Source organism: Melanaphis sacchari, unplaced genomic scaffold (assembly GCF_002803265.2).
Source record: "Melanaphis sacchari strain LSU unplaced genomic scaffold, SCAv2.0 Contig80_pilon_pilon, whole genome shotgun sequence".
NCBI classification, from domain to species: Eukaryota; Metazoa; Arthropoda; class Insecta; order Hemiptera; family Aphididae; genus Melanaphis; species Melanaphis sacchari.
Genome location: NW_020271570.1, coordinates 597,318 through 624,116, shown reverse-complemented (window position 1 = coordinate 624,116; position 26,799 = coordinate 597,318). Strand labels below are relative to the sequence as shown.

Here is a 26,799-nt window from a genome sequence, read left to right as displayed (position 1 = left end):
AAATATCTAAAATAATATTATGGAAGACTGACGGGCTGAGACATCAAAATTTTACGTATAGTTTTAAAATCTAATGATTATGTAATTTCATTAATAAGAGGAAAATATTATTTAAATTTTTTTTATAAATTCCAATGATTTCACTATTTAAAAATAGAGGCCTAATTATTTTGTTTTTTATACTCAAGCTAAAAGTAAACTCTAATAATTGCGTCACTAATCAACGTTATTTGAATGTTACTCGGAGTATCAATGCTAAAAATTAATAATCATAAACTAGATTACCTATGGTATTATGGCATATAGTTATCAGTTATAATATATTAATAACAGGTGTGTGCAAATCCTGTTCGAATTTTTTTTTTTTATGAAATAGCTGGAGATAATTATTGTTATAAAATAATATTTCATTATATTTTACGGGTTTATGTGTATATTCAAAGTAAACTACGAAAAACTTAAGCGATCCATCGCTGCGCGTGAAATATAACGTACAAGTATTTTATAATATCATATCATACAAATCAAATTAAAACTTTCTAGTTTTTAAAGTTTGCAAAATGTTAAAATACTTCCTTTAAAGTGGATAATTTTAAAGGGTTTTTACGCTACAATATCCAATTTCTAACCAATAAAATTATAAACTACCTACTTTAATATACAGCCGTGTTAAGTTTAATGGCGAAAGAAATGGTATTTTTTGAAAATATACTTGCATACGATGTATTATAATTATAAAATCGCTTTGATTGTTTACCCTAATTTTATGCGCATAGAACAGTTGTTGTTTTATGAATTGCCTGCTAAAAATTATTTTACGATATATAAAAATTCGACAATAATTATTATGATATATATATATTTATAATTGTAAGTACGCGCCTAGCAAAAAAATTATTTTTCACGATTAAAACCACACTAATTTATTTCAAACTGGCACGCATCGTGTGACTATGGTATTATTATCATCATAACATTAATATAATTAACCCATGATAAATTATAGCTCTCGTGTTGTTGGAAGTCAGGTTTTGTCACTTGCATGTCTATTGTTTATCATTGAAATATATATGTATATAAATTAAAATATATACTAAAATTAAGTTACCTGAGTTATATATATATATATATTTATCAATCTGTAAAAATTGCTATTTGGTTTGGGTGTAACCTTAGTTTATGTAAAAATCAAATTCAAGTGCAAAACATAAGTTAACAAATTTCAATTTAAAAATATTGAATTATTTTTTTGTAAGCAATGAAATATGTGCAATCAGTTAAATGTATTTTATCCATACATTCCATAACGTAGTTATGCAGGTATTATATTTTTGTTAGAAGACCGAACGTATTTATTACATGGAGATTATTTTGTCTTTATACACACAATGTTTAATAAAAATACCCTTCGATCTTCAACTATGAGGGTGATTTTTTATAGTAAATTAATTTTTGTTGGTAAATTTAAGGGCCTAAAATTTTAATTTTCAGTATTTTTCCAAATAATCAAGAAAAACAAGAAAGAATGTTAATGTTACTCAAAAATGTATAAACCATAAATATTTGATATTTTCACTAAATGCTTATACTAAAATTTGTTATGTATGATTTGAAAATTTGAAAATTATTTTGTTATTAAAAATGTCTTAAACTTTAATTATTCATACGCCAGATTTAAAAATATAAAACAAGATTTCTCATAATTAGTTCATACTGGACTATACTAACTGAATAATATATTAAATGAGAAATATTTTTCGTTGGTATATTTGAAACTTTTACATATATATTATTATGTTTTATATATGTACAACAACTATTCACGCCGCTACTTTTTCGTGGTCCAAACCGATCCGCGTGATCGCGCAGTGTATTGAACTTTTCGACGACTCCCTTCTTCTATAATCACAACTTTTGTTGATATCGCGCTCGCTAGTCATCAATCATCTGCCTTTAAATCGTTTTCATCAGCATTTGAGTATCGAAATCGTGTCTGTTTTCGTCGCCTTTGTTTTTAATGACTTTCGCAAATCGCTCTGGCCTGTGTGAAGTGTATCGTCAGACGTCAATCACACTTCAATTATATTTATATTGCAAAGTGTACACGTTGTGTCGCGGTCATCAGATGTTGTATTTGGTTGTCGACATCCCTTTGGATTCATTGCAACCTGTCGTAAATGTTGTGGTCCATGCGGCTGTATTATTTTTCGTCACTACCGATTGCATCTACGAGTATAATATATTTTAAAAAGTGTGAAGAGCGAAATCGTGCAGTAGTCATTGGAGTATGATTATATTCATGGTATAATTATTATTACACCTGCGATGTACACACACACATATATGTATATAAATCATTTCATTCATATGTATATTCAGCGATCACACGGGTCATTGTCCGTCCTTGCCTATTTACTTGGATTGCCGGACTGAATAACGGTAATGACCATGAGCAGCATATTAACCGCCGAAGAGTTACTGTCGCCGATATTTTCGATCGACGGTCATCATCGGATATTGATAAGTTTTATTATTATATAATTATTTTTGAGTATTATTATTATTACGTGCGTATGTGTGTACTGTTAAGATGAAGAATCTTGGCACTCACGCCATATTTATATAGATATACTCAATATCATTAGTATTTAAAAATTATACCTTCATTTTATACCACATTTAAACCAATGTTCGGTTTACTATATTATAATTCACCTCATTTATTGACTCTTGCTATATTAATATATTATAATATAAACCATGTGTTTTAAATCGTACGATGCGAGCTGTAGAGTCAACTGTTAGGTAAGAGCTCGATAGCGCAAAACAGTGATATTTTCTAAACATTTTGATCAATAGTACATTAACGCACGCTTATAATTCATACTGGTATTACTAATATTAAAAAAGTAACTAACAATGATCATTATTTAAAATGTACTTATATTATTACAATATACTAATAGACCGTCTCCGCTAAGAATCGTTTATCGTATGCAATGGTTTATCATTGAATTCAAATTAAACATACACATTATATAGTGACTTACTCAAGTACAGACACACTCGATTACTTGACAGCCGCTCTACAGCTGATCACCTATATCCCCTCCATTTTTCTGTATTGCCTTCAAACTGTTTAAGTAATAAAAAACTAAAAAATTTTTCAATCGATAATTTCCTGCTGTCTGTTTCTGGAAAAAAATATTTTTCCTAAAGTTTGGTGGCACTATTTTAAAACTCCCAGTAAAATGTGTCACCTATATCATACGTAACGTTGAATCATATAACAATATAATTGTATCGCTGAAACCAATCTCAGTATCGAGTATTCCGCTCACACGTCTCGCGTGGCAATATTGAACGTGAGGTGGTAGAAATCCAAATACTTTGACCCAATTCGAAAATTCTCTAGGAACCCCGGTGTCACGTTATTATCACTGCGGGCGTCATCGGTAGGCCACAAGAGACGAAGTCGCGCAAAGGGTTGATAATTGCTCCTGATACATAAAATATATATATATACCTATATTATAAATAATGTAGCGCGTCTAAAACGATACGATCGTAGAAAAGTACCCGCCGTGTAGTGTTTTACTAGAGAGTTCTGCCACTGCTGTGGTCCATTTTGTTCCGTTTGAGGAATTCGGAAGCCTTAAACTTGGTTGAATTGGAGCGGGCAAGAATATAGAATCTGATGACAACGTAGTTAAGTACACCACATGCATATCAGTTGAGTGCTGTTTATTCGGGTCGGATACACAAGCCTCGAAACGCGTAAAATGGATTACGTATTGTACGCAATAGTGTAACGACTGTAGGAATTAAAAATACTTGAATGATGTGTAATATTAATCGTAAACTACATTATTAAAAACTAATATTCTATGTTTTATTTTATATATATATATAAAAAAAAAAAAATTAAATGTACAATATACTTACTTGTAATGTTACAATAATATAATTTACAATCTCAATGGATTGGGAATTTCATAAAAAAAAGCTTTAATTTACATTGTGGTATTTGTTTGTAAGTAGTAATTTAATTATTTCAAAAAATTTTTTGCAGAATAATATGTTTACATGTAAACAGCTGAACGTTAATTTCAAACAGGAGACACGCATTCGAGTAATATTATTTTTAGATTACTTTCTATTCATGAAAATTCCTACTCAGATTTGATAATATTCTTTTTTTTATGTGGGTGTTGTATTTCACATAATTTTTTCCATTTTAAAATGCATGTGATATGTTTCAATTCGTCTATAACTATAAAAATAATGCTAAGTTTGCAAATATATTTGTTTATTTTTCTTTTTGGTTATATTATCTTTATTTTTTATTGATGCATATTGTACTGTGCTTATTTCTTTCATCAGTTAAATTTATTTTCAAAATTTCTTACATAGACGATACATTTTGAAAAAAACACTTTTTCACAAAATCAATTAAATTGTGTGTTATATCTTCAAAAAATGTATGATTTATTTAGTAACACATAAACGTGATTACTATTCGTTATCGTGTGCGTTCCATATTGAATTTTTTATTTACAATTATACACAAAATATTCAAAGAGGCAATTTTAAATTTTTATTATAATTATGTGAATTTTAATTTGTTTATTTATGAAAAAAAATATCATGTTGATTTTCTAAAAATAAATAGATAACTTTTAAAATTAATTTCATTTAAAGACTAAAAAAATAAAACTATTAACATTATTAAGTTGCAACAATTAAATAGTGTTTAGACTCTCTTTAGACTTAATAATAAATTTTAACTTTTTCAAATTTAATTCAATAGTTTTTAACTTTAAACTCTCGCACATATATATTCCTGAATGGAAGAATAAAAAAAAATATTTCATATTAAACTATTTCAAAGTTATATCATAAAGCATTGTTTGAAATAAATACACATTATAATTATATTAAAAAAAAAATATATATTGAAAATTAACAATATATGTTAAGTGAGTGTAAAAATTTTAATATTAATTACTCACCGTAACTAAAATACGGTATTTTCCACGGTTAATTATTTCGATTAATAAATTATATTATGAATGGAATCTACCTATGTTATAAATGCGTTTATTGGTTCTCAAATTACCAAAATGAATGCTAAATGGATTTAAATTCATACTAAATATACACAAACTAGCTAATGTTTTACAAAATATAAAATATTTATATTATGTTTAATGTACATAGTGTTTTATCAGAATTTATAATAATATTAACAGCCATATCAATTTCAAGCACTTTTCACGTATATAAAATCCATGACCTATTAGCTTGCATTTATCTATTTTTTTTATACAAATTAACTATTATTTATATAACACATGTTTTCAAATATTTTAATAATACTACATGCCAACATTTAGTATGGGAAATATTACATACGACATCCAATGTTTGATTATTTATACATTGAGATGACACCATCTGAACTTAACACCATTTTAAAGATAATCTATGAACTATAGTACGACTGAAACGTTTAACCAAACAAAACCTGATATGACATAATATAATATGATATTGTTGAACTTACTTCTCAACTCTTGAGGACTGATCAATTTTCAATGAAATAGGCGTTTGTTACATATACAGTATAATTCAAATTGTGTTATTATTATTCTTATTTTATAAAAATATGATTAAACAGTTTTTCTTTAAACTAGTTTTAAAATTAAATATATTAGTTTTCATTTAACAACTTTTAGGTATACGGAATTCAAACTAACTAATCTACCAAAAACATTGTAGTCTACTTGCTTTAAATCGTCAAGTACGAGCTTATTAAAACAAAATATATATACACTGTATGGATACAGATTGTTCCAGAAAATGTGTATCACTCTAATTATCTCTGTAGCAAATCAATTTTAGAATATCTAAAATAAACTGTTTTCAACATTGATCTATATTAAAATGCATGACATTTAATTTGAATTTTCTTATATGCTAGTATACGCTACTGTTAAGTCACAAGTAAATAATAGAATTTATGTGCCAAGGTCTTATAAAAATATTATTGGTATGATAAAGGGCTTTTTGAAACCTACAATGTTATAACGTATGTTCAATCAAAATTTTAAAATCTCCATTACAGAAATGCACAACTATTGCCTATACATTGCGCCGTTAAACTTATATCTTAAGATATCTAGATGAAAAGGATTGTTACAATATGTTATGATCTCCTTTCACCCACTAAGCTACAACTAATATTGTTCGTCCTGATAATAATTTTCAAATGAATAATAAATCTATGCATTTACAAAATAATATTTTAAGAGAAGTTTTTTTTGAAATCAATCTTTCTTCGACACAATTTACAACTCTCAGACAGTTGTTTTTTAAGGTATGGAAAATTATACTAAAACATCGAAACATTAACTGTAAAAACTTGATTTATAATAGTTTAATATATTCATATAACATTTTATTTACTCATTTCACCGACAAGTTTTAGAGAAATAAAAATAATAAAAGGAACATCATTGTAAAATTAGTACATTTCTCGTCATGCTAATAAAATTATATTTTCTACTGCTATCGATGTTTTTTATTTCATACTACCTATTAAGTTTTTCTTGGTAATGTTAACGTATAAATATCAAATCAAACAAATCATTCAATTTATTATTAGCGCTAAAGTTTTTGATACCAAGTATATGCTACTCTAGTTAGAAACCAGTACAAATACGATGTCTATAATACAGTACATGCAAATATTTTCTTACTGTTACCAAAACTTGTTCATATTATTATTCCAATTAAATTAAATATTTCGCTTACGAATTACAGAATTAAAATAATTCATATTCAATAATCTCATCGTCAAGTTGGTACAACTCATAAAAATATGCGTTACGTTACAATGTATTATATTTTTGTTTAATCGAAGCTATATTGAGTTAAGCCTAGATTTATTACACGATGGGGCAGGGCGTAGGGCCATTTAGTAAAATAAATTAGCTAAAATGTTCTTTAATGCATTTTACGTTCGTCTGTCCGAACTATTAATCAATGAGTATTGTGTAGGTTTTAATAAAACGTTTCAATTATGCCGTATGAATGTCCTGTGCTATCAATTTTAGCAATTAATTGGACTTGTACGTCTTCTAATTTCCCACATTATAAGTTGTCATAAAATAAGAATAGATTTATACTTGACATTTATGAATGATCAATAACAAACAATAATGTATTTAATTAACAGTTATTAATATTTTAGTGCAAACGACAAGGTAAAACGATGGTTGGATGGACTTTTCGTTTTGTATTTATATATATATTTATTTATTTATTTGTTACTTCTAGTATGATATAAAAAGAGATGCGCGTGTCTGCTATATATTTTTATTTATTTTATATTTTTATTATTTTACACGCAGCCATATCGGGGTTGCGCGAAGAAGAAATTCGATTAAAAATGTTCGCATTAAATTCAAACATGTGATTCTGAAGGCATATTTTATTATATATATAATACAATACTTACGTGACTGTGTAAAGTTATACATGTCAGACGTACGCGTTAGTTTTTTTCAGTGAAATGAACCGATAATATTATTATATTTGCTATTCCAAATAGGACTCAGACGTGCGTAATGTTTTAATAGTCACAGCTGATTTTTCACCGTGTTTCGTGATACCACTGATAGTCCACTATGATGCGATACACAATAATAATTTGCGCGTCATTACGTGTACAATATAATATAACTTAATTTGTACAGACCACAGAGTGATTCAGCAATAATGCTCGACCCCTAATTTTTCTCCCAACAATGAATTTATTCAAATTCTGATACATTGGACGTTCAATTAAATTTACACTCCTTGTTTTAAAATTATTGTATTTCATTGTGCTATCTATTTTAAAAGTATTCTATGGCAATACAAACTTATTTTTTTCAAATGAAAATTCACCTTTTTTGATGTCAAGAATTTAGTGAATAATTATTGATTTTATTTTTCACTTATAATTCTCAAACTATTTTTACAAATTATAAGTATTAATGGATTAATATTTATCACTATAATTTCAATGTATCATTAAAACTCATTATTACTCAACTCAACTTGAAATATTTTAATAGTAATATCGTGCAATTGATTCAATAATCCGTATTTTAAACGTAAATATTTTAGAACCAATATTTGTACGTTACATATTAAGATTATGGGACATCTTTAAATTTTATTTTGTATAAAATATACAACTTCGTCAAAATAATTTTTTTTTTTCGAAATAACAAAAACTGACAGAGAAAATAAACAATTTATGTTAAAAAAGAATTTCTACCTCAAATACAATAGTGTATAATGCGAAATACCGTTTATTTTTTTAGGTTTTTTTCTTATTATGATACAGGTAAACTAGAAAACAGAATAGCGTCCGTCTACCCTGTAAAAATATCTATTTATAATAAGTGCAATATATTATACGGTTATAATAATTGAATTCTAGTAAACGCACAAAAGTATTTACGCGTGCAGAGCATTTTTATATTATAACAAATAAAGGGGCTGCGTTTTTATTTTACTTTTTTTTTTCTCCAGGTGTCGTGGATCAGAAAACGTGACCTGCACATATTGACCGTTGGCATACTAACGTACACAAACGACCAGCGTTTTCAATCGCTGCATTCGGACGGGTCAGACGAGTGGACGCTCAGGATCACATCTCCACAGATCAAAGACTCGGGAACGTACGAATGTCAAGTGAGCACCGAACCGAAAATCAGCCAAGGATTCCAGTTGAATGTAGTCAGTGAGTGAATTATAAAAATATTAATACAATTAATAATCTGCGGACTTTTTTGAAAGAAAAAAAAGGAGAGTTACCACGACTAGGTAAGTAAAATCGAGTTGTGACTTTTGTGCGTGTGTGGATATGTATGTGACGTGTTTGTGTATAGTGACAATACTGACATAAGTAAAAAACAGTGTTGTGTACGTGACTGAAACCAATGGAATGTATGTTCGGTCTAGGCGGACTAAATATTATGCATACAACATAGTATACAGAGTGATCAATTAGGCATACACGTTGCCTACTCCTATTTTAAAAAAATTGTCTAAGTTATGCACATTTTGTATGACTTCAGATTATTTAAATTTATTATTATATAATATGCTTTAAAATCCATATTTAAAATGCCCATATTTGTTTATTTTATTTATGAAATATACTCGTGTGACGATATAGACTTCTCAGTATATGATTTGATTTAGAAAACTTATTATGCTTATAGCAAATCAAAAAAATAGAAAAAATACACGTAGTGCACTGCTTAAGCGTGCAAATTATAAAAAAAAATATTAAAGTATACTTTTGAATTGTAAAATTTGAACAAATTCGTAATTTATTATAGAATTACAAAATTGGGAGGAAAGAGTACCTATACTTGGTAAAATTACTCAGTATAGTTTGATGTATATGTATATATATATATATATATATATATACACACACACATAAATATATAAATATTATGTGCCATGGATCGTAAAAGTTCGGTTTTCAACAACTTATGCGCCGCTCAAAAATTACACACCCATGTACCATTATATCAGGCAGAGAATTTTGTTCGCACGCACGTGTGTGCGTACATGCGTGTGCGTGTGTGCGTATGTATTTGAACAAACGGTACCACTGCTTTTGTTATTGTGTACAACACACCGCCACAACCGACAATAGCGGAAATACCTCGTATTGTTATATATTGCGATGATCTCATACGGTATAATATAATATGTATATAAGCATTTCCATTTTTTCCCTTCGCCGAATCCAGATCAGATCAGTTAACACCCTCCTATACCGGCGTGTGTATAATAGCATAATATATTGTAAATTTTTCACCATCGCTTGAATACCCCGCGAAAACCGTCCGTTGCCGAATATTATCCGACGAGCACAATGCGACTTGTTAAACATTTGCGTTATTATATTATACGCATATATAATATATATATATATATATATATACACGCGTTGTAGGTATATCCGTTAACCGCGCTATACAAGTAGTATATATTATAAAAACTTTAATTCCTCGCATAAAGTTCGTTAGAATATTATAAATACGAGTTCGAACAAAATTAACGCTGAGTAACTAGTAAGAATAATTACATTTTCGACATTTTCGACATTATTTACACTATTTATAAATACTATATTAACTTCAGCGTATAATATTATGACGATACGACATAATACTATATTTTACTGACTAAATAAAGTCATAATTAAAATTCATAATCGATTCTAAAGACTTTTTAATGCAAATCTGTTCTTAAATAATTGTTATGATAAAGTAATAGTATATTAAATTTTAATATGTATACACATAAATGTATATATGTGTTTGTTTAAGCTATAAGATTCATAAAAAGCTATAAATTATTTTCAGACCGTAGTTATGATTTCCGTAAGTAAATAATAATTTCGAATCATCGATTGATTTACATTAATACAAATATTGAACAATTAATTAATAATTTTAATAATGTTTTTAATTCTTTGAATCAATCAATTTCAACCATTCGTCTGTTTATTTGCATAAGATATAAAATATCCATGTAACTCAACATGTTTTTGAAAAAATACTGCTGTCATATGGAATGAATTAACTTCAATGTTTGATCAACAAATAAAAGCCGCAACTATTAATTATTCTTAATGTTTTTATAATATACTTTAAATACAATTTAATGAATCTATGGTTATATTAAATATAAAATTTTATTACTATAAACTTTACAAAGGAAATAAAATAAATGTTTTCAACAGTAAAACATTGAAACATAAATGTTATAAGTTTTCGTAATTTTAAGTGTTTACTATAGCAACCTGTATTTATAATTCTTAAGTTTACGCGTTTAAGTAAGATATATTTCAAATGGAGTTTGAACTTTATTCATTTATTTACATAAATAGATTTTATTTTATTGAAGATAAACACAACATAATATATTTGACTCTGTCCGTCGTAAACCATAATTGATTGTGTACCTTCGTAAAACAATCAACATTATAAAAATAACAGAAACGAAATAGACTCTTGCCTCATTCAGCATTATCTGCTTTAAATTTTTATTATTTAAATCATATGTTTTCAAATACAAATATACATATTTATTTATACTTAAAAGAAAATTAAATCTATGAGTTATAAGCATACTTTAAAATATTCAAACTATATTTTTTTTATTATTATTATGAAAAGAATTATGTATACCTTATCTATATTCTACATTATATTTTTATTTGCAACTATGACTTTAAAAAATACATTTTACTTGGAAATTCAATCAAAAGATCAATTTAGTATAATAGTATTCTTCATCATCCTAAACAATTGACAATAATACAACAATTAATAATTCACTGAAGAGATTGTCTTTGAAAAATAAAATTACGTTTTATTTTCGAATTTTCAAAATATATATATATATAAAAATATAATAATAATAAAATAGACTAACTGACTAACGCGTTGGCAATGTAAATAAAATCAACAGAAGACGTGTTTGGATTTCTACGTAAAAGGTGTACGTGAATCACGGAAGTAATATACATTTGCCTAAACATTATAATATTATTGATTATGGTTTCGATATGAAATTGTAACTTTTTGTGAATAAGTTATGTGGAAAATAAAGATTGCTCATTAAAAATGTCTTTAATCGCATTTTGCAAAAGTAAATAACTCAATATTGATTATAGTTCACGTTGCCGCTTTCATTTACAAAACAATTATTCATTAAATTTGCATATTATTGAGATATTCTTCTTTACCTTTGTCAAATAGTATTTTATTCTTATAAAATATCTTCATTACTTTTATTCTGAAAATGTCCACAGGAGTATAAATAAAAAAGAAAAATTATAATGAAAAGAAAAAAATCGGGCAATAACCAAAATATTAGAAAAAAAAAAATGAAATTTTTGAAAACCGAATATGTAAAATAATTCCCAATCATAATCAAACTTATAAAAATTATTTTAAATTGTTCTTATTTTAATAATAAAAAAAAAAAATAATAACAATAATAATGATAATATTGTTTCAGGAATAAAATGATCGATTGACAACTTTAAAACTGATGTATTAAATAACTTTGCGAATATATCAATTTAAGTTCGGTGGTTAATTAAAAATTCACGATGGTTTAATAAAGAGTCTTATCTTTCAATTGAAATGTAGACATACTAAAATTTATTTCAAAAACCACACAATAAATTGAACATATTTGTAATTTAAATGATGTACGTACCATATTTTCGAAAATTAATTAGTGATTACTTATCAAAAGTTGTGCAATGTAAATACCGCTACCACGTTAAAAACTTTTAAATTGATTTTATCTGTTAAAAGCAAGATTGACGCATCGGTTTAACCTAAAATCTTAGCATACAATTTTAATGTGTATTACCATTATTGAATTTTTACAATATTTTTGAACCAATAGTAGAAGAAATTTAAACAAGTAGCTACTAAAAAATTAGCTATCTATTCATTTTATGCTCGAGCAAATTGAGCTCTATTCGTCTGTGTTTGTGTCCATCTTAGTATTATGAAAAATGTCTAATAGCGATTCTCGATTCCAGACTTTATTCAACAGAAATCTTATAGGCATTTAAATTTTGTATCCTATATTGTTCTACTGCTGTGACGCTGTTGATATTAATAGTTTCCGTGACATCTGGCGAGATGTCGTTTCCCTTCGACACTTGTTTCTCTTTATATTGGTTTTTAAATCTTATTCTTTAATCCCTTAACTTTTTGTACCGAGTAAAACTCATTTATTTATTTTCTTATTTGATTACCTTTTCGTTCCAATAACGCAACACCGTCAGATCAACAAAACGCCTTGGTACTGTGTTATATTCTAATCAAGCGCAGTTCGATACTTTCTTGCGTTTGTTGCGCGGACTGGTGCTTCTTGGGATTATGTATGCATAACACAGCTGTTATGTGCGTTTACTATTTATTACACAGATATTAAGTGCATATTATAGTTCATGTAGTAAAGTGAACTGAAAACGTAGGAGATCAAAGGACAAGATTTCTAGATTCAATTTTACTCGATTGGTTTCAGTTCCACTACAATCACTGTTGTTTGGTCTCATTGCCTTGTTATAAATAGTAGTTATTTAATACCGCCTTATGTTATGTGACACACAAAACGATTTATGGCCGTTCTTAACGGGTGACAATACCGTGATGTGGTGGTTGTATGACTGAAAACACTACCAAACCTAGAAACCCTTTTACGAGGAAGCCTTTTGCAATCATAGTGCGTGCAAAATATCCAAAAATGTATTACGTTATTTTATACCTGAGTACGTGACTGCAATAGTTCCAACACGTTTAAACACTTTTTCAGCAATCGAGCGTGTTCTGCCGGTTGTTTCTAGTTTCTTTGATATTACGCTGGTATTTTGAATAATTTTCTCTCTTCCGCTTGTTGCGGTCATCAGAATAAAATGCATTTTATTTGAATGATATGATTACAATGCCGATGTATTCGCACTCAGAGTGGAGTTTATTTGTGTTGTACTCAAATTAGTTGTTCCGAATATCATTCGCATTACCGCAGTCCTAATCATTTCTTCTCTCATCGAATTCGTCAATCGGATTTATTCTTTATTTTTATCTCATATTTTATACTATGCGGTGCGTGTTGTTAGTAATATCTGTCACTCTGCGCCCGAAACTTCTACTAGTCTTGCTTTTTCATTAACTACTGACCTTCTGTTTTTCTGACAGCGACACCCAATAAAAGAAAAATCATTTTTGTCAATTTTTTCAATCTTTTGTTTCTCTTAAATTGTTTGACGATCTGATGAAAATCGTTCTATAGCATAAATAAAAGTTGGTTGACATCATTTTACCAAAATATTTTTCTTTCATTATCTTTTGTTGAGTTTCACGTAATTTTTGTAATTATAATTACTTTGTTCAGCAATAACTATTACAATTAATGTTGAAAATTAATTTTAAAAGATAAGTGGTTTAAAATCAGTTGTATCCCGTTTGGATTGGTTCCATATAATTCTCCAGAGGTTAAGATTACTTTATATGAATTTATAATTATAAATAATAATATACGATTATTATAATATGAATATAATATATTAAGCTACTGGCATTCAAATATTATTGAATTTTCAAAACATACTTCACTTTGTATCTTTTACAACTTTTTTCTTTTTTTTAACTCATTGCTCGCTAATTTTTTTTTTCAATTTTAAAGTAAATAAAACTAACTGTAATAGATAACATACATATTGTAACATTAAACATTTATTTGAACCTCTCCCATATTATTTTTAATTGAGTTTATTTATTCACTGTCGTTTTGTATTTTTTTTTTTTTTGTAAAAAACGTTGTTTTTAGTTAATATTTACAGTTCCAGTGTGAGAAATTAACGTAAAATTGCATTTATAAGTTCTAATACATATTAATGTACAGTTATAGTAATGAAACTAATTTTAACTGACGATAAATACATCTAATATAAAATAATCTGGTTATCAGTGTTATTAAACTATATTAAACGCTATGGGTAATTTTTATATTTAAAGTATAGTATTGGATTAAAAAAATTGTGTATTCACATATCAATATGCCAAACTCACAAAAAAAATTACATTATAGTTTGTGTTTTTTTTTTTTTTTTTTGCACGACATTGAAACATAAATAATCATAGTGTGAATTGGGCGAGAACAGTACTCCATAAATCATGGATTCTAAATTTTGAAAATAATTTTTTCGGGATGTACAAGTATAGAAGGTGCCAACTCAAGATATTACCTTAATGGACTGAAATAAACTAAAAACCATTGTCCGATGATTCTATTGTCCAAAAAATATAATGGTTTTTCAACAAAACTGTTACCATTGAATAGAATAAACTTAAAAGGTGTGCACTGAACTTACTAAATCAATTTGACGGAAAATAAGTTAACTAAAGTGGACACAAGTTTAGTAAAAATAAATGTTCATTATCTACTATAAACGTTAGAGAAATTCAAATAAAAATATATGCAATTTATAATCTATGTTTATTAGGTTATTTCTTTTACATTTTTTTTTTATTAGTTTATGTAATGAAAAATAACCAAAAACTTTTAGTTTTAGACTTTTTTTTTATAAAAATTTGAAATTGTTTGTTAACTGGTTAATATTATATAATTTAAACTATAAATACTGCGTTTTTCCATTTTATTTTTTTTTTATTTGGTAAAATGAGTTTAAATCCTAAAACGTATATCCGTATCTCCATAGTTGAATTTTTTCTTTTTCGAGTATTAAAAAAGAAATTACAAACAAAATGCTAACATTTCAAATCTAAAAAAAAAAAATGTTTTTTTTTTAAAACTCACATAATTATTAAATGTTGAAAACATCAAAATGAATATATTATAATAGTTCTAATATTATGTGTTTATAATATGGCTTATAATAATAACCATATTTTTGAAAATATTTGAATGTTGTCAATGGTAATTTTATTTACTTCGATAAATTTAAACATTTAAAACATTTATAGTATAAATAATATAATAATTTTTATGAATAATTTAACTGTTTATTAATCGCTAAGTATAGAAATATTAATATTTAATAATTACACCGAATAATTTGTTTGCTTATATTTACGAATCAGCACGTCATATTTTTAATTTCATACACTAAAATAATATATTTTTCGAAGAGTATTTTAGTCTAAAAAAAATAATTTTTTGGAGAAATAGTTTACTATTTATAAGTCACTTATCTAAAATTCAACTTTTATACTTCCAAGTACCTACTCCGAAAATATACTGATTTGAAATAAGAAATTAAAAATGCATGTTGCCATTAAAAAAAACTTAAAAATCCATTAATTTAAAATGATTAAATAGTTAAACATGGTTTTTTGTGAAAATGTATTATTTTTAACATTATTAAATTATGTAAAAAACTAAATATTTTAAAAATTGTATTTATGTCTTATAAAGATATGAAGAATGAAATATTCAAAATTTATATATTTCTATTATCCCTGTGTCTGTTTAAGTATTTTTAATATTTCTTCTAAAATAAAATGATAATAAATTATTACTGAGCATTTTAGGTTTTATTATAAATGTTGTAGTAGTATATCTCTAAGATTTCAAATTTTGTAAAAGTTATTTGAAAATTATTATTGTCAACAAAATTATCTTGTTATATTATTAAAAGTGTTTTAATATTTTGAAAGCACAATTGTAGATCATATTATTTACTAAAATGTGTAAGTGGATAAAATTGACAGAAAATCTCTAGTCAGAAATAAATCAGTTTGTTTAAATTTATTTTATTTACATGGATGATAAATTCTGTTCAAATATGTTGGTATAAGTAAATATATGTTTTTTCTGAATAATTCCAATGAATTTCGCTTCAATTATCAGTAAAGCGTTTGTCGAGTTTCTATTGGCTAGAAGTTCAACTTTACCACATAACTACGAATTCCGTTCATGTACTTAGTACTAATAAAACTTTGAAATCAATGGTCCATATTATTGTGACTCTTATAACATATAATACTAATGAAATTTGTATCAATGAGTAAAGGTACCAAATTATTAATAGTGTTTACATTTTTCTATCTCTCTTATTTTTCTATTTTACTTTCTTTTATCGCTTTACTCTTCTAAAATGTATTAATTATAAACCATGTCGTAAAACTTATAAAAAATTTACACTCCAGACTAAGTATACTTATACAATAACAAAATAAAAAGATGCCTGTTTAAACACAGACCTTGATCATGATTTCAATTAAGCGAATTAATAAGTACTTTAATGTAGTTTTTGTGTAGCCAGTCGTAAGAGTGCAGTTTATGCAGCATAGCTACAGGCTACATCCGGCATTGCATTCACATTATAATAATATAAAAACAAGAAAAAACACAATATACAAACAATAAATATAAAGGTTATACTTCTATATGCTAATACTAAAAAATGTTGCCAAGTATTATATAATCATAAAAGTTACATCAAATAATAGTTCAGTATTCTATGTCTACTTTACACTTGTTTTTTGCTACTTTAATTTAAATTAAAAAAAACTGATCGATAATTAATTGTATTTTATCATTAGTATTATATTAATGGAACTTTATATACTATAAAAAATATTTTTAAATTTCTCGGAGGTATAAATGTTATATATATTTATTTAACGTTTTTACTTAATTATTTTTTTTTTTTTTTTTGTTTAAGTACCGGTACTTGGTTGTTATATTTTTAAATTTCACTAAATTAAAATGTAATAATTTAACATAAATTATTATTATTTTATAAAATGAAAATTTTGAGTTTTTCCATTTTTTTCTGACACGTAATTTTTACCATAAAGTCTTGTTAAAACAATACTTATTAATGCAGTAGAGTGCCTTGGGTGATGATAAACTGGACGTTTCATTCATGTAGAAAGTATATTATAAAAAAATAAAAATATATTTATATAATTTTTAACCCTTTGAGCAAAGAAAAACTCGAAACTTAATGATAATAATTTAAAGGATTCAAAAAATTATCCATTACTTACTATAGTATACATTCTTTTATATACGCCTGGAGTAAGAGTTTGTGACCGCCTATGACATCACGTCTATAAATTATGTCATTCTCGATAATATGTCATTGGGCACAGTACACAAGCACAAAATAGTATCCGCATATTAATAACGTTAAGCTTTATAAAAATAATTAAAAACTCGCGATTAAATGTAGTTAGGTATCTTACACCAATTATGGTAAATAAGGCTATCTGATTTTTTTTTTTATTCTCTCAACTGTTTTTATCAGTAAGAGATTTTCATTTATTATTTTTCTTAAAAATATTTTTACAAAATATAAGTTCATGAAGTTTTCTAAAAAATAAAAACTCCTTGTAAAAAAAACACAAAATAATTGTTTTTATTTATTACAACAATAGTATTCGATTTACTATCATTACCGCATCGGTTTTAATACGCTAAAGGCTGTTTTTGCCTTTATGTATATATTATCATAAAAAAGCAATACCTGCAGCACATACGATTCAACAAAGGCGACAATAGAAACGGTTGGAGATTTTGAGATAAACGCACGTGGTTTATACACCTCGTTAATATAATATTATGGTATAATATAATCATTATAATAATTTTGAACGTAATAGAAATCAGTTTATTTTTTTCGTTCGTTAAATTTCGTGATATGACATCGTTATCGATTCAATAAACAATAAAATAATATTAAATTGCAATAATAATTGTCAATATATAACTCAATTTCAAAAACGTGATTTTATTGAATAGATATTTATAAAAAAAAAAATATTGATTCAAAGCACGACGAAATCGCATTTTAAATTATAACAACCCTCTCCCACACACACACACACACACACACACACACACACACACACACACATAAATCCATGCTTTAGGTATTCCGATTACAATATTATATTAGTTTAAATTCTCAATATAAAAGTACAAAATCCACCTAAATTAACTGATTTTGTACACTCTAAGAAGAGTAATACCTCTAATTAAATACAATTTTGGTGTTTTCTAACGATTTTTGTTTATACACATACTTATTTTCACTAATTACACATTATTTTTCTTTACCTCCATATACGCACACATATACACGAAATACATACAATATAAATATTAGATAAAATGCATAAATGAAATATCACGATGACGTGTACATTTACGTAATGAATATATATATATATATTATATAAATATTATACCGGCTACCCACAACCTAAAAACTGTAAATCCTTTGTATAAGCTAGGTATATCTTTTTGGTAAGAGACCAAAACTAAACTATAGTAGGAGCATGTCATATTTCGAGAATTTGAAATTTTAACACGTTTTAATTTAGAAAAAATGAAATAATTAATTTTTAGCATTTGATAATAAATCAATTATTTGTCATAAATATTAAATAAAATAATAATTTCTTTATATTTATGAATTATCAGTAATAATTTATCATATTTAAATACAATACAATTTTATTTAAATTAGGTTGACATTTGTGTCTTGTGTCAACTTAGCTTGAATAATCTTAATATTTTAGACATTTATAGTTTTTAAAACCTATTATCGTTAGATAATATTGTTACGATTCTGTATATCTAAATCGTACTCTGTCCTTTAGGTATGACACAATTCATATGCTGAGTGTGAGGAATGACGATAGTTATATTATTTTCAAATTACTCGTGTATATAATCGTAATAATAATTTAATTTCTGAAATACTTAAATTATATATTTATTGTACAGGTCATATAAATAATTACTCAAGTCGAGCATTTTAATGACACATAGGTGCAATCATTTAAATATTATTGAGTTGCTTGTTTTTATAGCTATTATAATTTATAAGAATATTGCAATTCAAAATCACTGAAGTCATAAATTATTAAAAAACCGTGGCACCAATCTTTCTTTCATAACACAATGTTTTTAAATTATTTAAAAAATCATATAGAAAACTTAAATATAAAATTTGATTCTATTTTTTACCACGTAGGTATCAATAATATTATATTATGAATAATGTGACTATTGACAACAATGACCGCATATGTATGGTTCGAGGTTGGGACGTGAACAAAAGTCGTAAATAACTCAATGGTGTAAAAAAAAATCCATAAATATATATTAATTTTTTTTTTTTTTTTTTGTAGTATCGAAAGCCAAAATCATCGGCAACACAGAAATGTATATCCGGAGTGGTAGTGACATAAATTTGACGTGCGTTGTTCTGGAAACGCCAGACCCACCCAGCTTCATCTATTGGTACCGAGATAGGGATGTCATTAACTATTCAGGACGCGGTGGCATTAGTGTAGTGACTGAGAAACAGACACGGACCAGCAGACTACTGATATCCAAGGCACAGCCACCCGACACTGGAAACTACACGTGTGCCCCATCTGCCTCAGATTCGGCAAGCGTTACCGTTCACGTCCTAAACGGTAACTATGTCTTAATATTTTATACTTAAGGTTTACCTGGTAAATATGACAAATTAAACTGTAATAATATTATACTTCAATATAAAAATTATCATATACTCCTGTATATATCTTTATTAATTATAAAACTATTTCATTTCAGTAAATATAATGCTATAAAAAAAATAATAATAATAATATTAAGTAAAAATAAAAATAACAATTATGAGTAATTTATCATACAATTACAATTTATTTTTAGTCATTACAAACATAATATTACCAAAGACAAATTAGGAGGGGGTCTGATAAGCGGAGCAAGCAAGGGATAAAGTCCTCAAGTATATTTTAATAAATTATAATATTATTACTACTATTATGATTTCAAATCAAATTATTTTTATTTACAAATTTCAGACGAATTACGCTCATGTTTTCGTAAATGAGTTAGTCTCTATTTCAGTCAGTACATTAATTCGTCTTAAATCTTTCATACTTAATTATGAGGTTGGTCAATAAAGAACAGTGATTTTTAAATTTTCAAGTTTATGTACGTTTTCCTGAAAAAAAAAAAACAATCTTATCAATTATTAATTATCATATTATAACGTCTGTATAAATAATGAAATAATAATAATAATAATAATATTATATTAAAAACTTGAACTCCAGTCTGCATTGCATTGTCAGCGGTCCATTATACAATCATAAATATTAAACCGATTTTAAACAAACAATAATAATAATAATAATACATTAAAAATTTAAATCATAGTTGATAATATTATTTAACTTAATAATCTTAATTGTATGGGTTCTAAAGATTTATTGTTTTTTTATAAATTTCCTATATAATATAATGATTGAACCAAGAAAAAAATGATATCACTGCATGCAGTTAATCAAAATGAAATACAATTTAAAAATATTCTTAAACAAATCTTTCTGGTTCTTAAAATTAACAAAATACTCATATAATGTGTAAAATTAAAATTTTTAGGAAGTCTAGAATTAATTTAAGCGTGTTAATTCCAATTACACTTATGCATTATAATAATATGCAATCAAAATTAATATCATGTTCGTATATAGATAATTTTTATTGTGACAAATTTATAATTTCAACTAATATGAACACTGCAGAAATTAAAAAAATTAATGGATTCAATAATTTGTGTGGCAATTAAAAAAAAAAAATCTTACTCAAAATAATATGTTTAATTCGGTGGTTGTTCGTGTATATTCAATGGACGCTTTCGGTTTGATTTATCCTCTTTCCGTACCCTAATTTGTACCACATATCACAGAGACCATTTGTCCAGTATCTCATTAGTCGTGTTTTTTACACGTTTCAATAATACAATAAAATTATTATACTAACGCGATGTCTTGGATAGGCAACTTAGCTACACCAAAACGCTCGTCCGCTTTCAATCCGGTGACTCATAAATCCTAATAGTCATAATCATTCTGATATTATTTTTGCTTTTTTTTCCTTATAACATACTTTACTAATAGGTACAGTATTATAATTATGACACCCTCACAACCTCAATCAACTTCCACTGACTAAGAGTACATCGGGACCGATATTCTGAACAAATCACGTAGCTATGGAAATAGGTAGTTATTATTTAACCAATATAAAACGTGTGCGTATAAGCATTCGGTGTGTACGCATGACAAATTATAATAGTAAAAATTCGTGGCGAACCTAGACCGTTTTCGTGATCAATTAATGTATTATTCATTCGCCACTGAACTTCGAATATATATCGAAACGTGTTGCATAAACGTTACACGCGTATTTCATCGTGAACAGAAACTATGCGTACGGCACTGTATAATACCGCACAATACAATTTAACCATGATTATAATTTATTAGAAGTAACCGTAAGTCAATATCGGTAGATTACTGTTTGACTGTGGATAATTTTTAATTACCTCAAATAACAATATAAGTTTATTACATTACTATAAACTTGACTTAGCTAACAACGGTTATGGCTTTATTAATAATTCCTTCCAATAACGGTGACGTTATTAGTTATTGCAAATTACAAATCATATTACATCCATACCGTGTGGAATTTTAATCGATATTCTTGCACTTTCGTTTCAAGTGGGTAGCACATTATGTTTTCATAGTGTATTTTAATGATTCTATGCTATTCATTTTATATTATACGACTAAAATAATCGAGTACTGTGTGCGTATGTAGAAATGCGTCCGGCTTTGGTCGACACTCGTTTCAAGAATATACGCTTTAAACTGGTTCGATCAATATAACATTGTCATGTTAAACGAAGAAAAAACCGTGACAACGTAATTTTTCCTTTTGATAGTGATTTTCATAGTCTGAAAAGAAAATACAGCGCCACAATACGATTTATATATTTTATAAAACCGTTTATTTATTATAGTAAATATCAAAATTTCAAACATGAACATAATGTATTAAATGGCTATATTTATTTAACAAATATGCTCGAAACTCTTAATCGTATTACCTTTATTAAAAACAACTCAACAATATCTATAAAAATTTTCTGATTCGAATGCGCGTTTTATTAAATAGTATACAAAATTGAATTTATCCAGTTTTGTACACTAACCGTATTATTTTCTTTGACAAATAATCCTAAGAAAACAAATATTAAAACCTCTTGAGTATCGTAAAACTCAATTAGCTTTTAAAATATATTTTAGAATAAAGTTTATATTTCTAAATAATTTACAGTAATAAAAACAGTTTTATAAAATAAATAATTTACTGCTTTAAACTATTTTCAACTGAATAAAATAGAAACGACTATGTTTCATGATGACGCCAATGAACTGAACATGAAATAATGTGATAAAATTATTCTGTCATTTAAATTTCAAGACTCGGTCAAAATTATTGCATATAACGTTAGACAAAAAAATAAATTATACATTTAAAAATATATCCGTGCACCGTCAATGAAAAACTAATAACAATCAATTTTAAACGAACCCTCAGAGAAATGTCACGCACTTAACAATACGTATCGTATAAATAATATAAACGAAACATAATTGTAACTACATGGACTCCACTTGAAAATAAATTACAACGTCATTATTGTTCGATCGTTTATACATCAGCCTATACATTATATTGTGTTATTATATAAAATAATATCACGCAATAAATTAGAAAAAGTTTAAAATTACGCGAGTGAATTTACAGAAATATTTTACAACCGATCGTGGGTTACCGCTAAACAAAATACCTACGAACATATTATTATATATTTATATTTGATATACGACCCGACATGCGTATCTAATGAATCTGATAATAATTATATTACATACGGTTAACAATATTTTCTTAAATGCCTTTAGCAAATCTTGTTCGACGATACACAATGTAATTTGTGGTAAGGGCCAAGGGGAAAGGATAATGCGTGATCTGATTTTACACAACGATTATGAATGTACCTACTGTAAAGTTTTTACGTAGACGTTTGAAATAACCGTATCATTAACTTACAACTGAAATTATGTACACTTAAAACAAATATATTCTTCAGTATTCGCGTTTGTTGAAATGTATTGCACGTGCCAAAGTAATTTGCGATTACACTCCATTACAGAAGTTAATTATAAAAAAAATAAATAAAAAAAACTCGTACGCAATTACAAATTCGATCAAAAACGAATTAGGTACATGGGTAGAGAGGCTAGTCGTAACCTAAATTTTCATTTTTTGAACTGATTTCCAAGTCTCATCAATAAAAAAAATAAAATAGAGCTCTATCATATATTTAAAACAACAAGTGATATTAAAAAAATAAATTTTATTGTGTGTTTGATTGCATATGTAACATTCATATTATCAAAATGTATACTTACTAAAATAATGTCTCATCTTATAAAAAAGCTCAGTTCAACATGGGATAATCCATTTAATATAGAAATATTCAGAATCATTGAAAACTTTGACGATTTTGAAAATATTGCTTTTACTGAATCTTTAGCCAATACAAAACAAAATTTTTCAAATTATATTTTCTTTATTATTTTTATTGTTTTTTTTTTTTTTTTTTTTAGGCTTATTAAATTTATATTAAATTTAATTTTTTTTAAATATTCCGATTTATAAAAAACCAAATTTACATTATAAAGCATTTTAAGTTTAGATGAGCGTACATAAAGTACTTGTTAAACATTTTATTTTTACATATTTAAATACTTCAAATAATATTTTAATTTAGAATGAAGAAGTAAAAATGCATGTCGTCAATTATAAACTTTAAAAAAAACTTTTTACTCTGGGTTGTTTTTAAAAATAATACTTAAAAATATTATCGTTATTTTTTTTATGTTGTTCTTTAAATGACTTAAAATTATGTTAAAAAAATATTTTCAAAGATGCTAATAGTTTTTAAAATAATGAGTTTTATATTAAATGGATCATTCAGTATACTCAACTTAATCTATATATTTTAATATGATCAGTGTCAAATTAAAAATTATTAGAGCTCGAGGATATTTTTTCTCATACTGACTATTATAATTTTCTATGAAATAACAAAAAAGTAACTGAAAATTGTTTTTCTACTGGTGACATTCTTTAAGTATAAAATTATTCAATAGAAATCCGACACAAATTTAATTTGTTTAGCAAACAATTACATTTTATAGTTTTACAAAATATCTTATTGTGATTATAGTGAACAAAAACAAAAAACCGCAGTTATAAAGTAAACACAGTTTTTACCACTTTACTTGGAAAATATCATCGTTAGTTAATACCTTTAATTTATTTATACTCAAAATCTTAATTTGACAATTTATTTGGTTTGTTATACAACTCAATCCACAAATATTTCGATATAAAATTAAAAGTAAAAATGTTTACTTATTGAGTTTTCTTATATTTAGATACACTCAATACTTGGTATATAATAGTACCGTTGTCTGTCACGGAAAATAGAACAAAAATTTTTAGAATCAGTTTCCTCATCTTCAATTTCACTCACGTTTTTATCCTTCAATGTTACTTTTTGTTCCGCCTTGTTACATTACATACGGACTTGATTTACGATTTATGCATCCCTTAATTTATTTTATTTAAGTTTACTTTTAAATTTAATAAAAATATCTCAAGTTAGAACTTAGAACATCTATGGCGACAATACATATATATTTATTTTTATTGATCTTATTTAAGCCTAGCAACTAAGGCCATTTGCTGTGGATAGGAACAGTAGGTTTTTGTGTAAGGTTTGTTTCTAATGTTTTTGGTTAATAGAATTGGAACACATGTGTGTATGTGTGTGCACCATGTATTCGTCACTAAGAACTCTGGTGGTCAGCCATCCGAGAGCTAGCGACCCCGGCCGATGCTTGACCTCAGAACACATTAATGACTGAGGCCAACCTCACGCTACACCAGGCCACGACAATATATTTCTTGTATACCTAATGTCTATTTACATAAGTAAAAAATCTGAATATCAATAATTAACATGATAGACGCTATATTATAATATTAACCCAAACATTTTAAATAAATTAAAAATTTATAAAACAATTTATTGGGATTCATTTAATTTTCATTCTCTGTACAATACAAGAGAGATTATATTAATTTTATAAAACATAAGCTACCCACCAAATTCATATTCGACATCAGCTCAATATTATAATTAGGTACTTTCACTTCTACGAAGTCTTAAAATTGAGCATAAAGTATTGTTTTAAATTAAAATAAGTTATTTTTATGACTTCTTTATAGTTTTATAAAATACGGTCAGAAATCGAGGAAAAATGTAATTACGTTTTGTATCAAAGTGATTATTCACTGTTAGTATTCGATATATTTTATTCTATTGTTTTTTTGTTTTTGTTTTTTTTTTTTTTTTAATACATGCATAAATATTTGTAGTATTCGAGCAAATCTTAAATTACTAATAATAACGTGTCAAAGGAATACGTACCGAAAGTATCCTATAGCACCGTTTTTTTTGAATATTTAAAATAGCTTTTTGTCCCAAACGGTTTTTTGAAGATGTTTTTGGGATTTATATTAGTTTTGGTAGTTAAACGATTACGGAATTTAAACAATATACTATAAATTATATGATATAAATTAAATTTTTTCCGATAGACCATTAAGTTATAAATTAGTTTTCAAAAATGAGATTTTTCAACGATAGTAACGAGGGGGTGGGTAAATTCGTGCAGAAAAAAACCGTCACGGCTTCGTAACACTCCTCCGTCATCAGTTGCCCCTTTCAACTCGATTATAGATCGTAGTATAATATATGTACTCGTAGATACGCATAATATTATATGTAAAAATGAATATTATATTTTATGTATGATGGTGTTTTTAATAATTTATATCTTAACTATCAATGTTATAACTGCTCTCTACTTTGAATACTTACACTTCAAAAAAAAAATTAGAAGTCCCTTTTTTTCATTTTGAGTTATTATAAATGTACCTTTGATATCGCGTTAATATATACCACATATTCGTACGCGTACAGTAAAATTACAATCTATGTAGTAAATACATAATTTATACAAAATCAGATCTAGTATAGCTACATAAGTACATTAGGTACATAGACAATAGTGGGTGTAATAATAATCACTATAATGACCTAGAGTTATAATGTAAACACGATTTTTTTTTTTTTTTTTTAATTAGAATTAAAACAATTCTGATAAAATGTAGGTGTTTCATAATATTTCGATTGATAAAATCTAT

General features: G+C 26.3%; 1 protein-coding gene across 1 annotated transcript in view; it reads left to right on the top strand.

Annotated features, from left to right (window-relative positions):
• LOC112601970 (protein amalgam-like) overlaps positions 1-26,799 on the top strand; it is a 309,973-nt gene that overhangs the window by 281,017 nt on the left and 2,157 nt on the right. The window contains exons 4-5 of the mRNA XM_025349872.1: positions 8,587-8,797; positions 19,776-20,066. Coding sequence (XP_025205657.1) covers positions 8,587-8,797; positions 19,776-20,066 — 502 coding nt within the window. The remainder of the gene's footprint in view (positions 1-8,586; positions 8,798-19,775; positions 20,067-26,799) is intronic.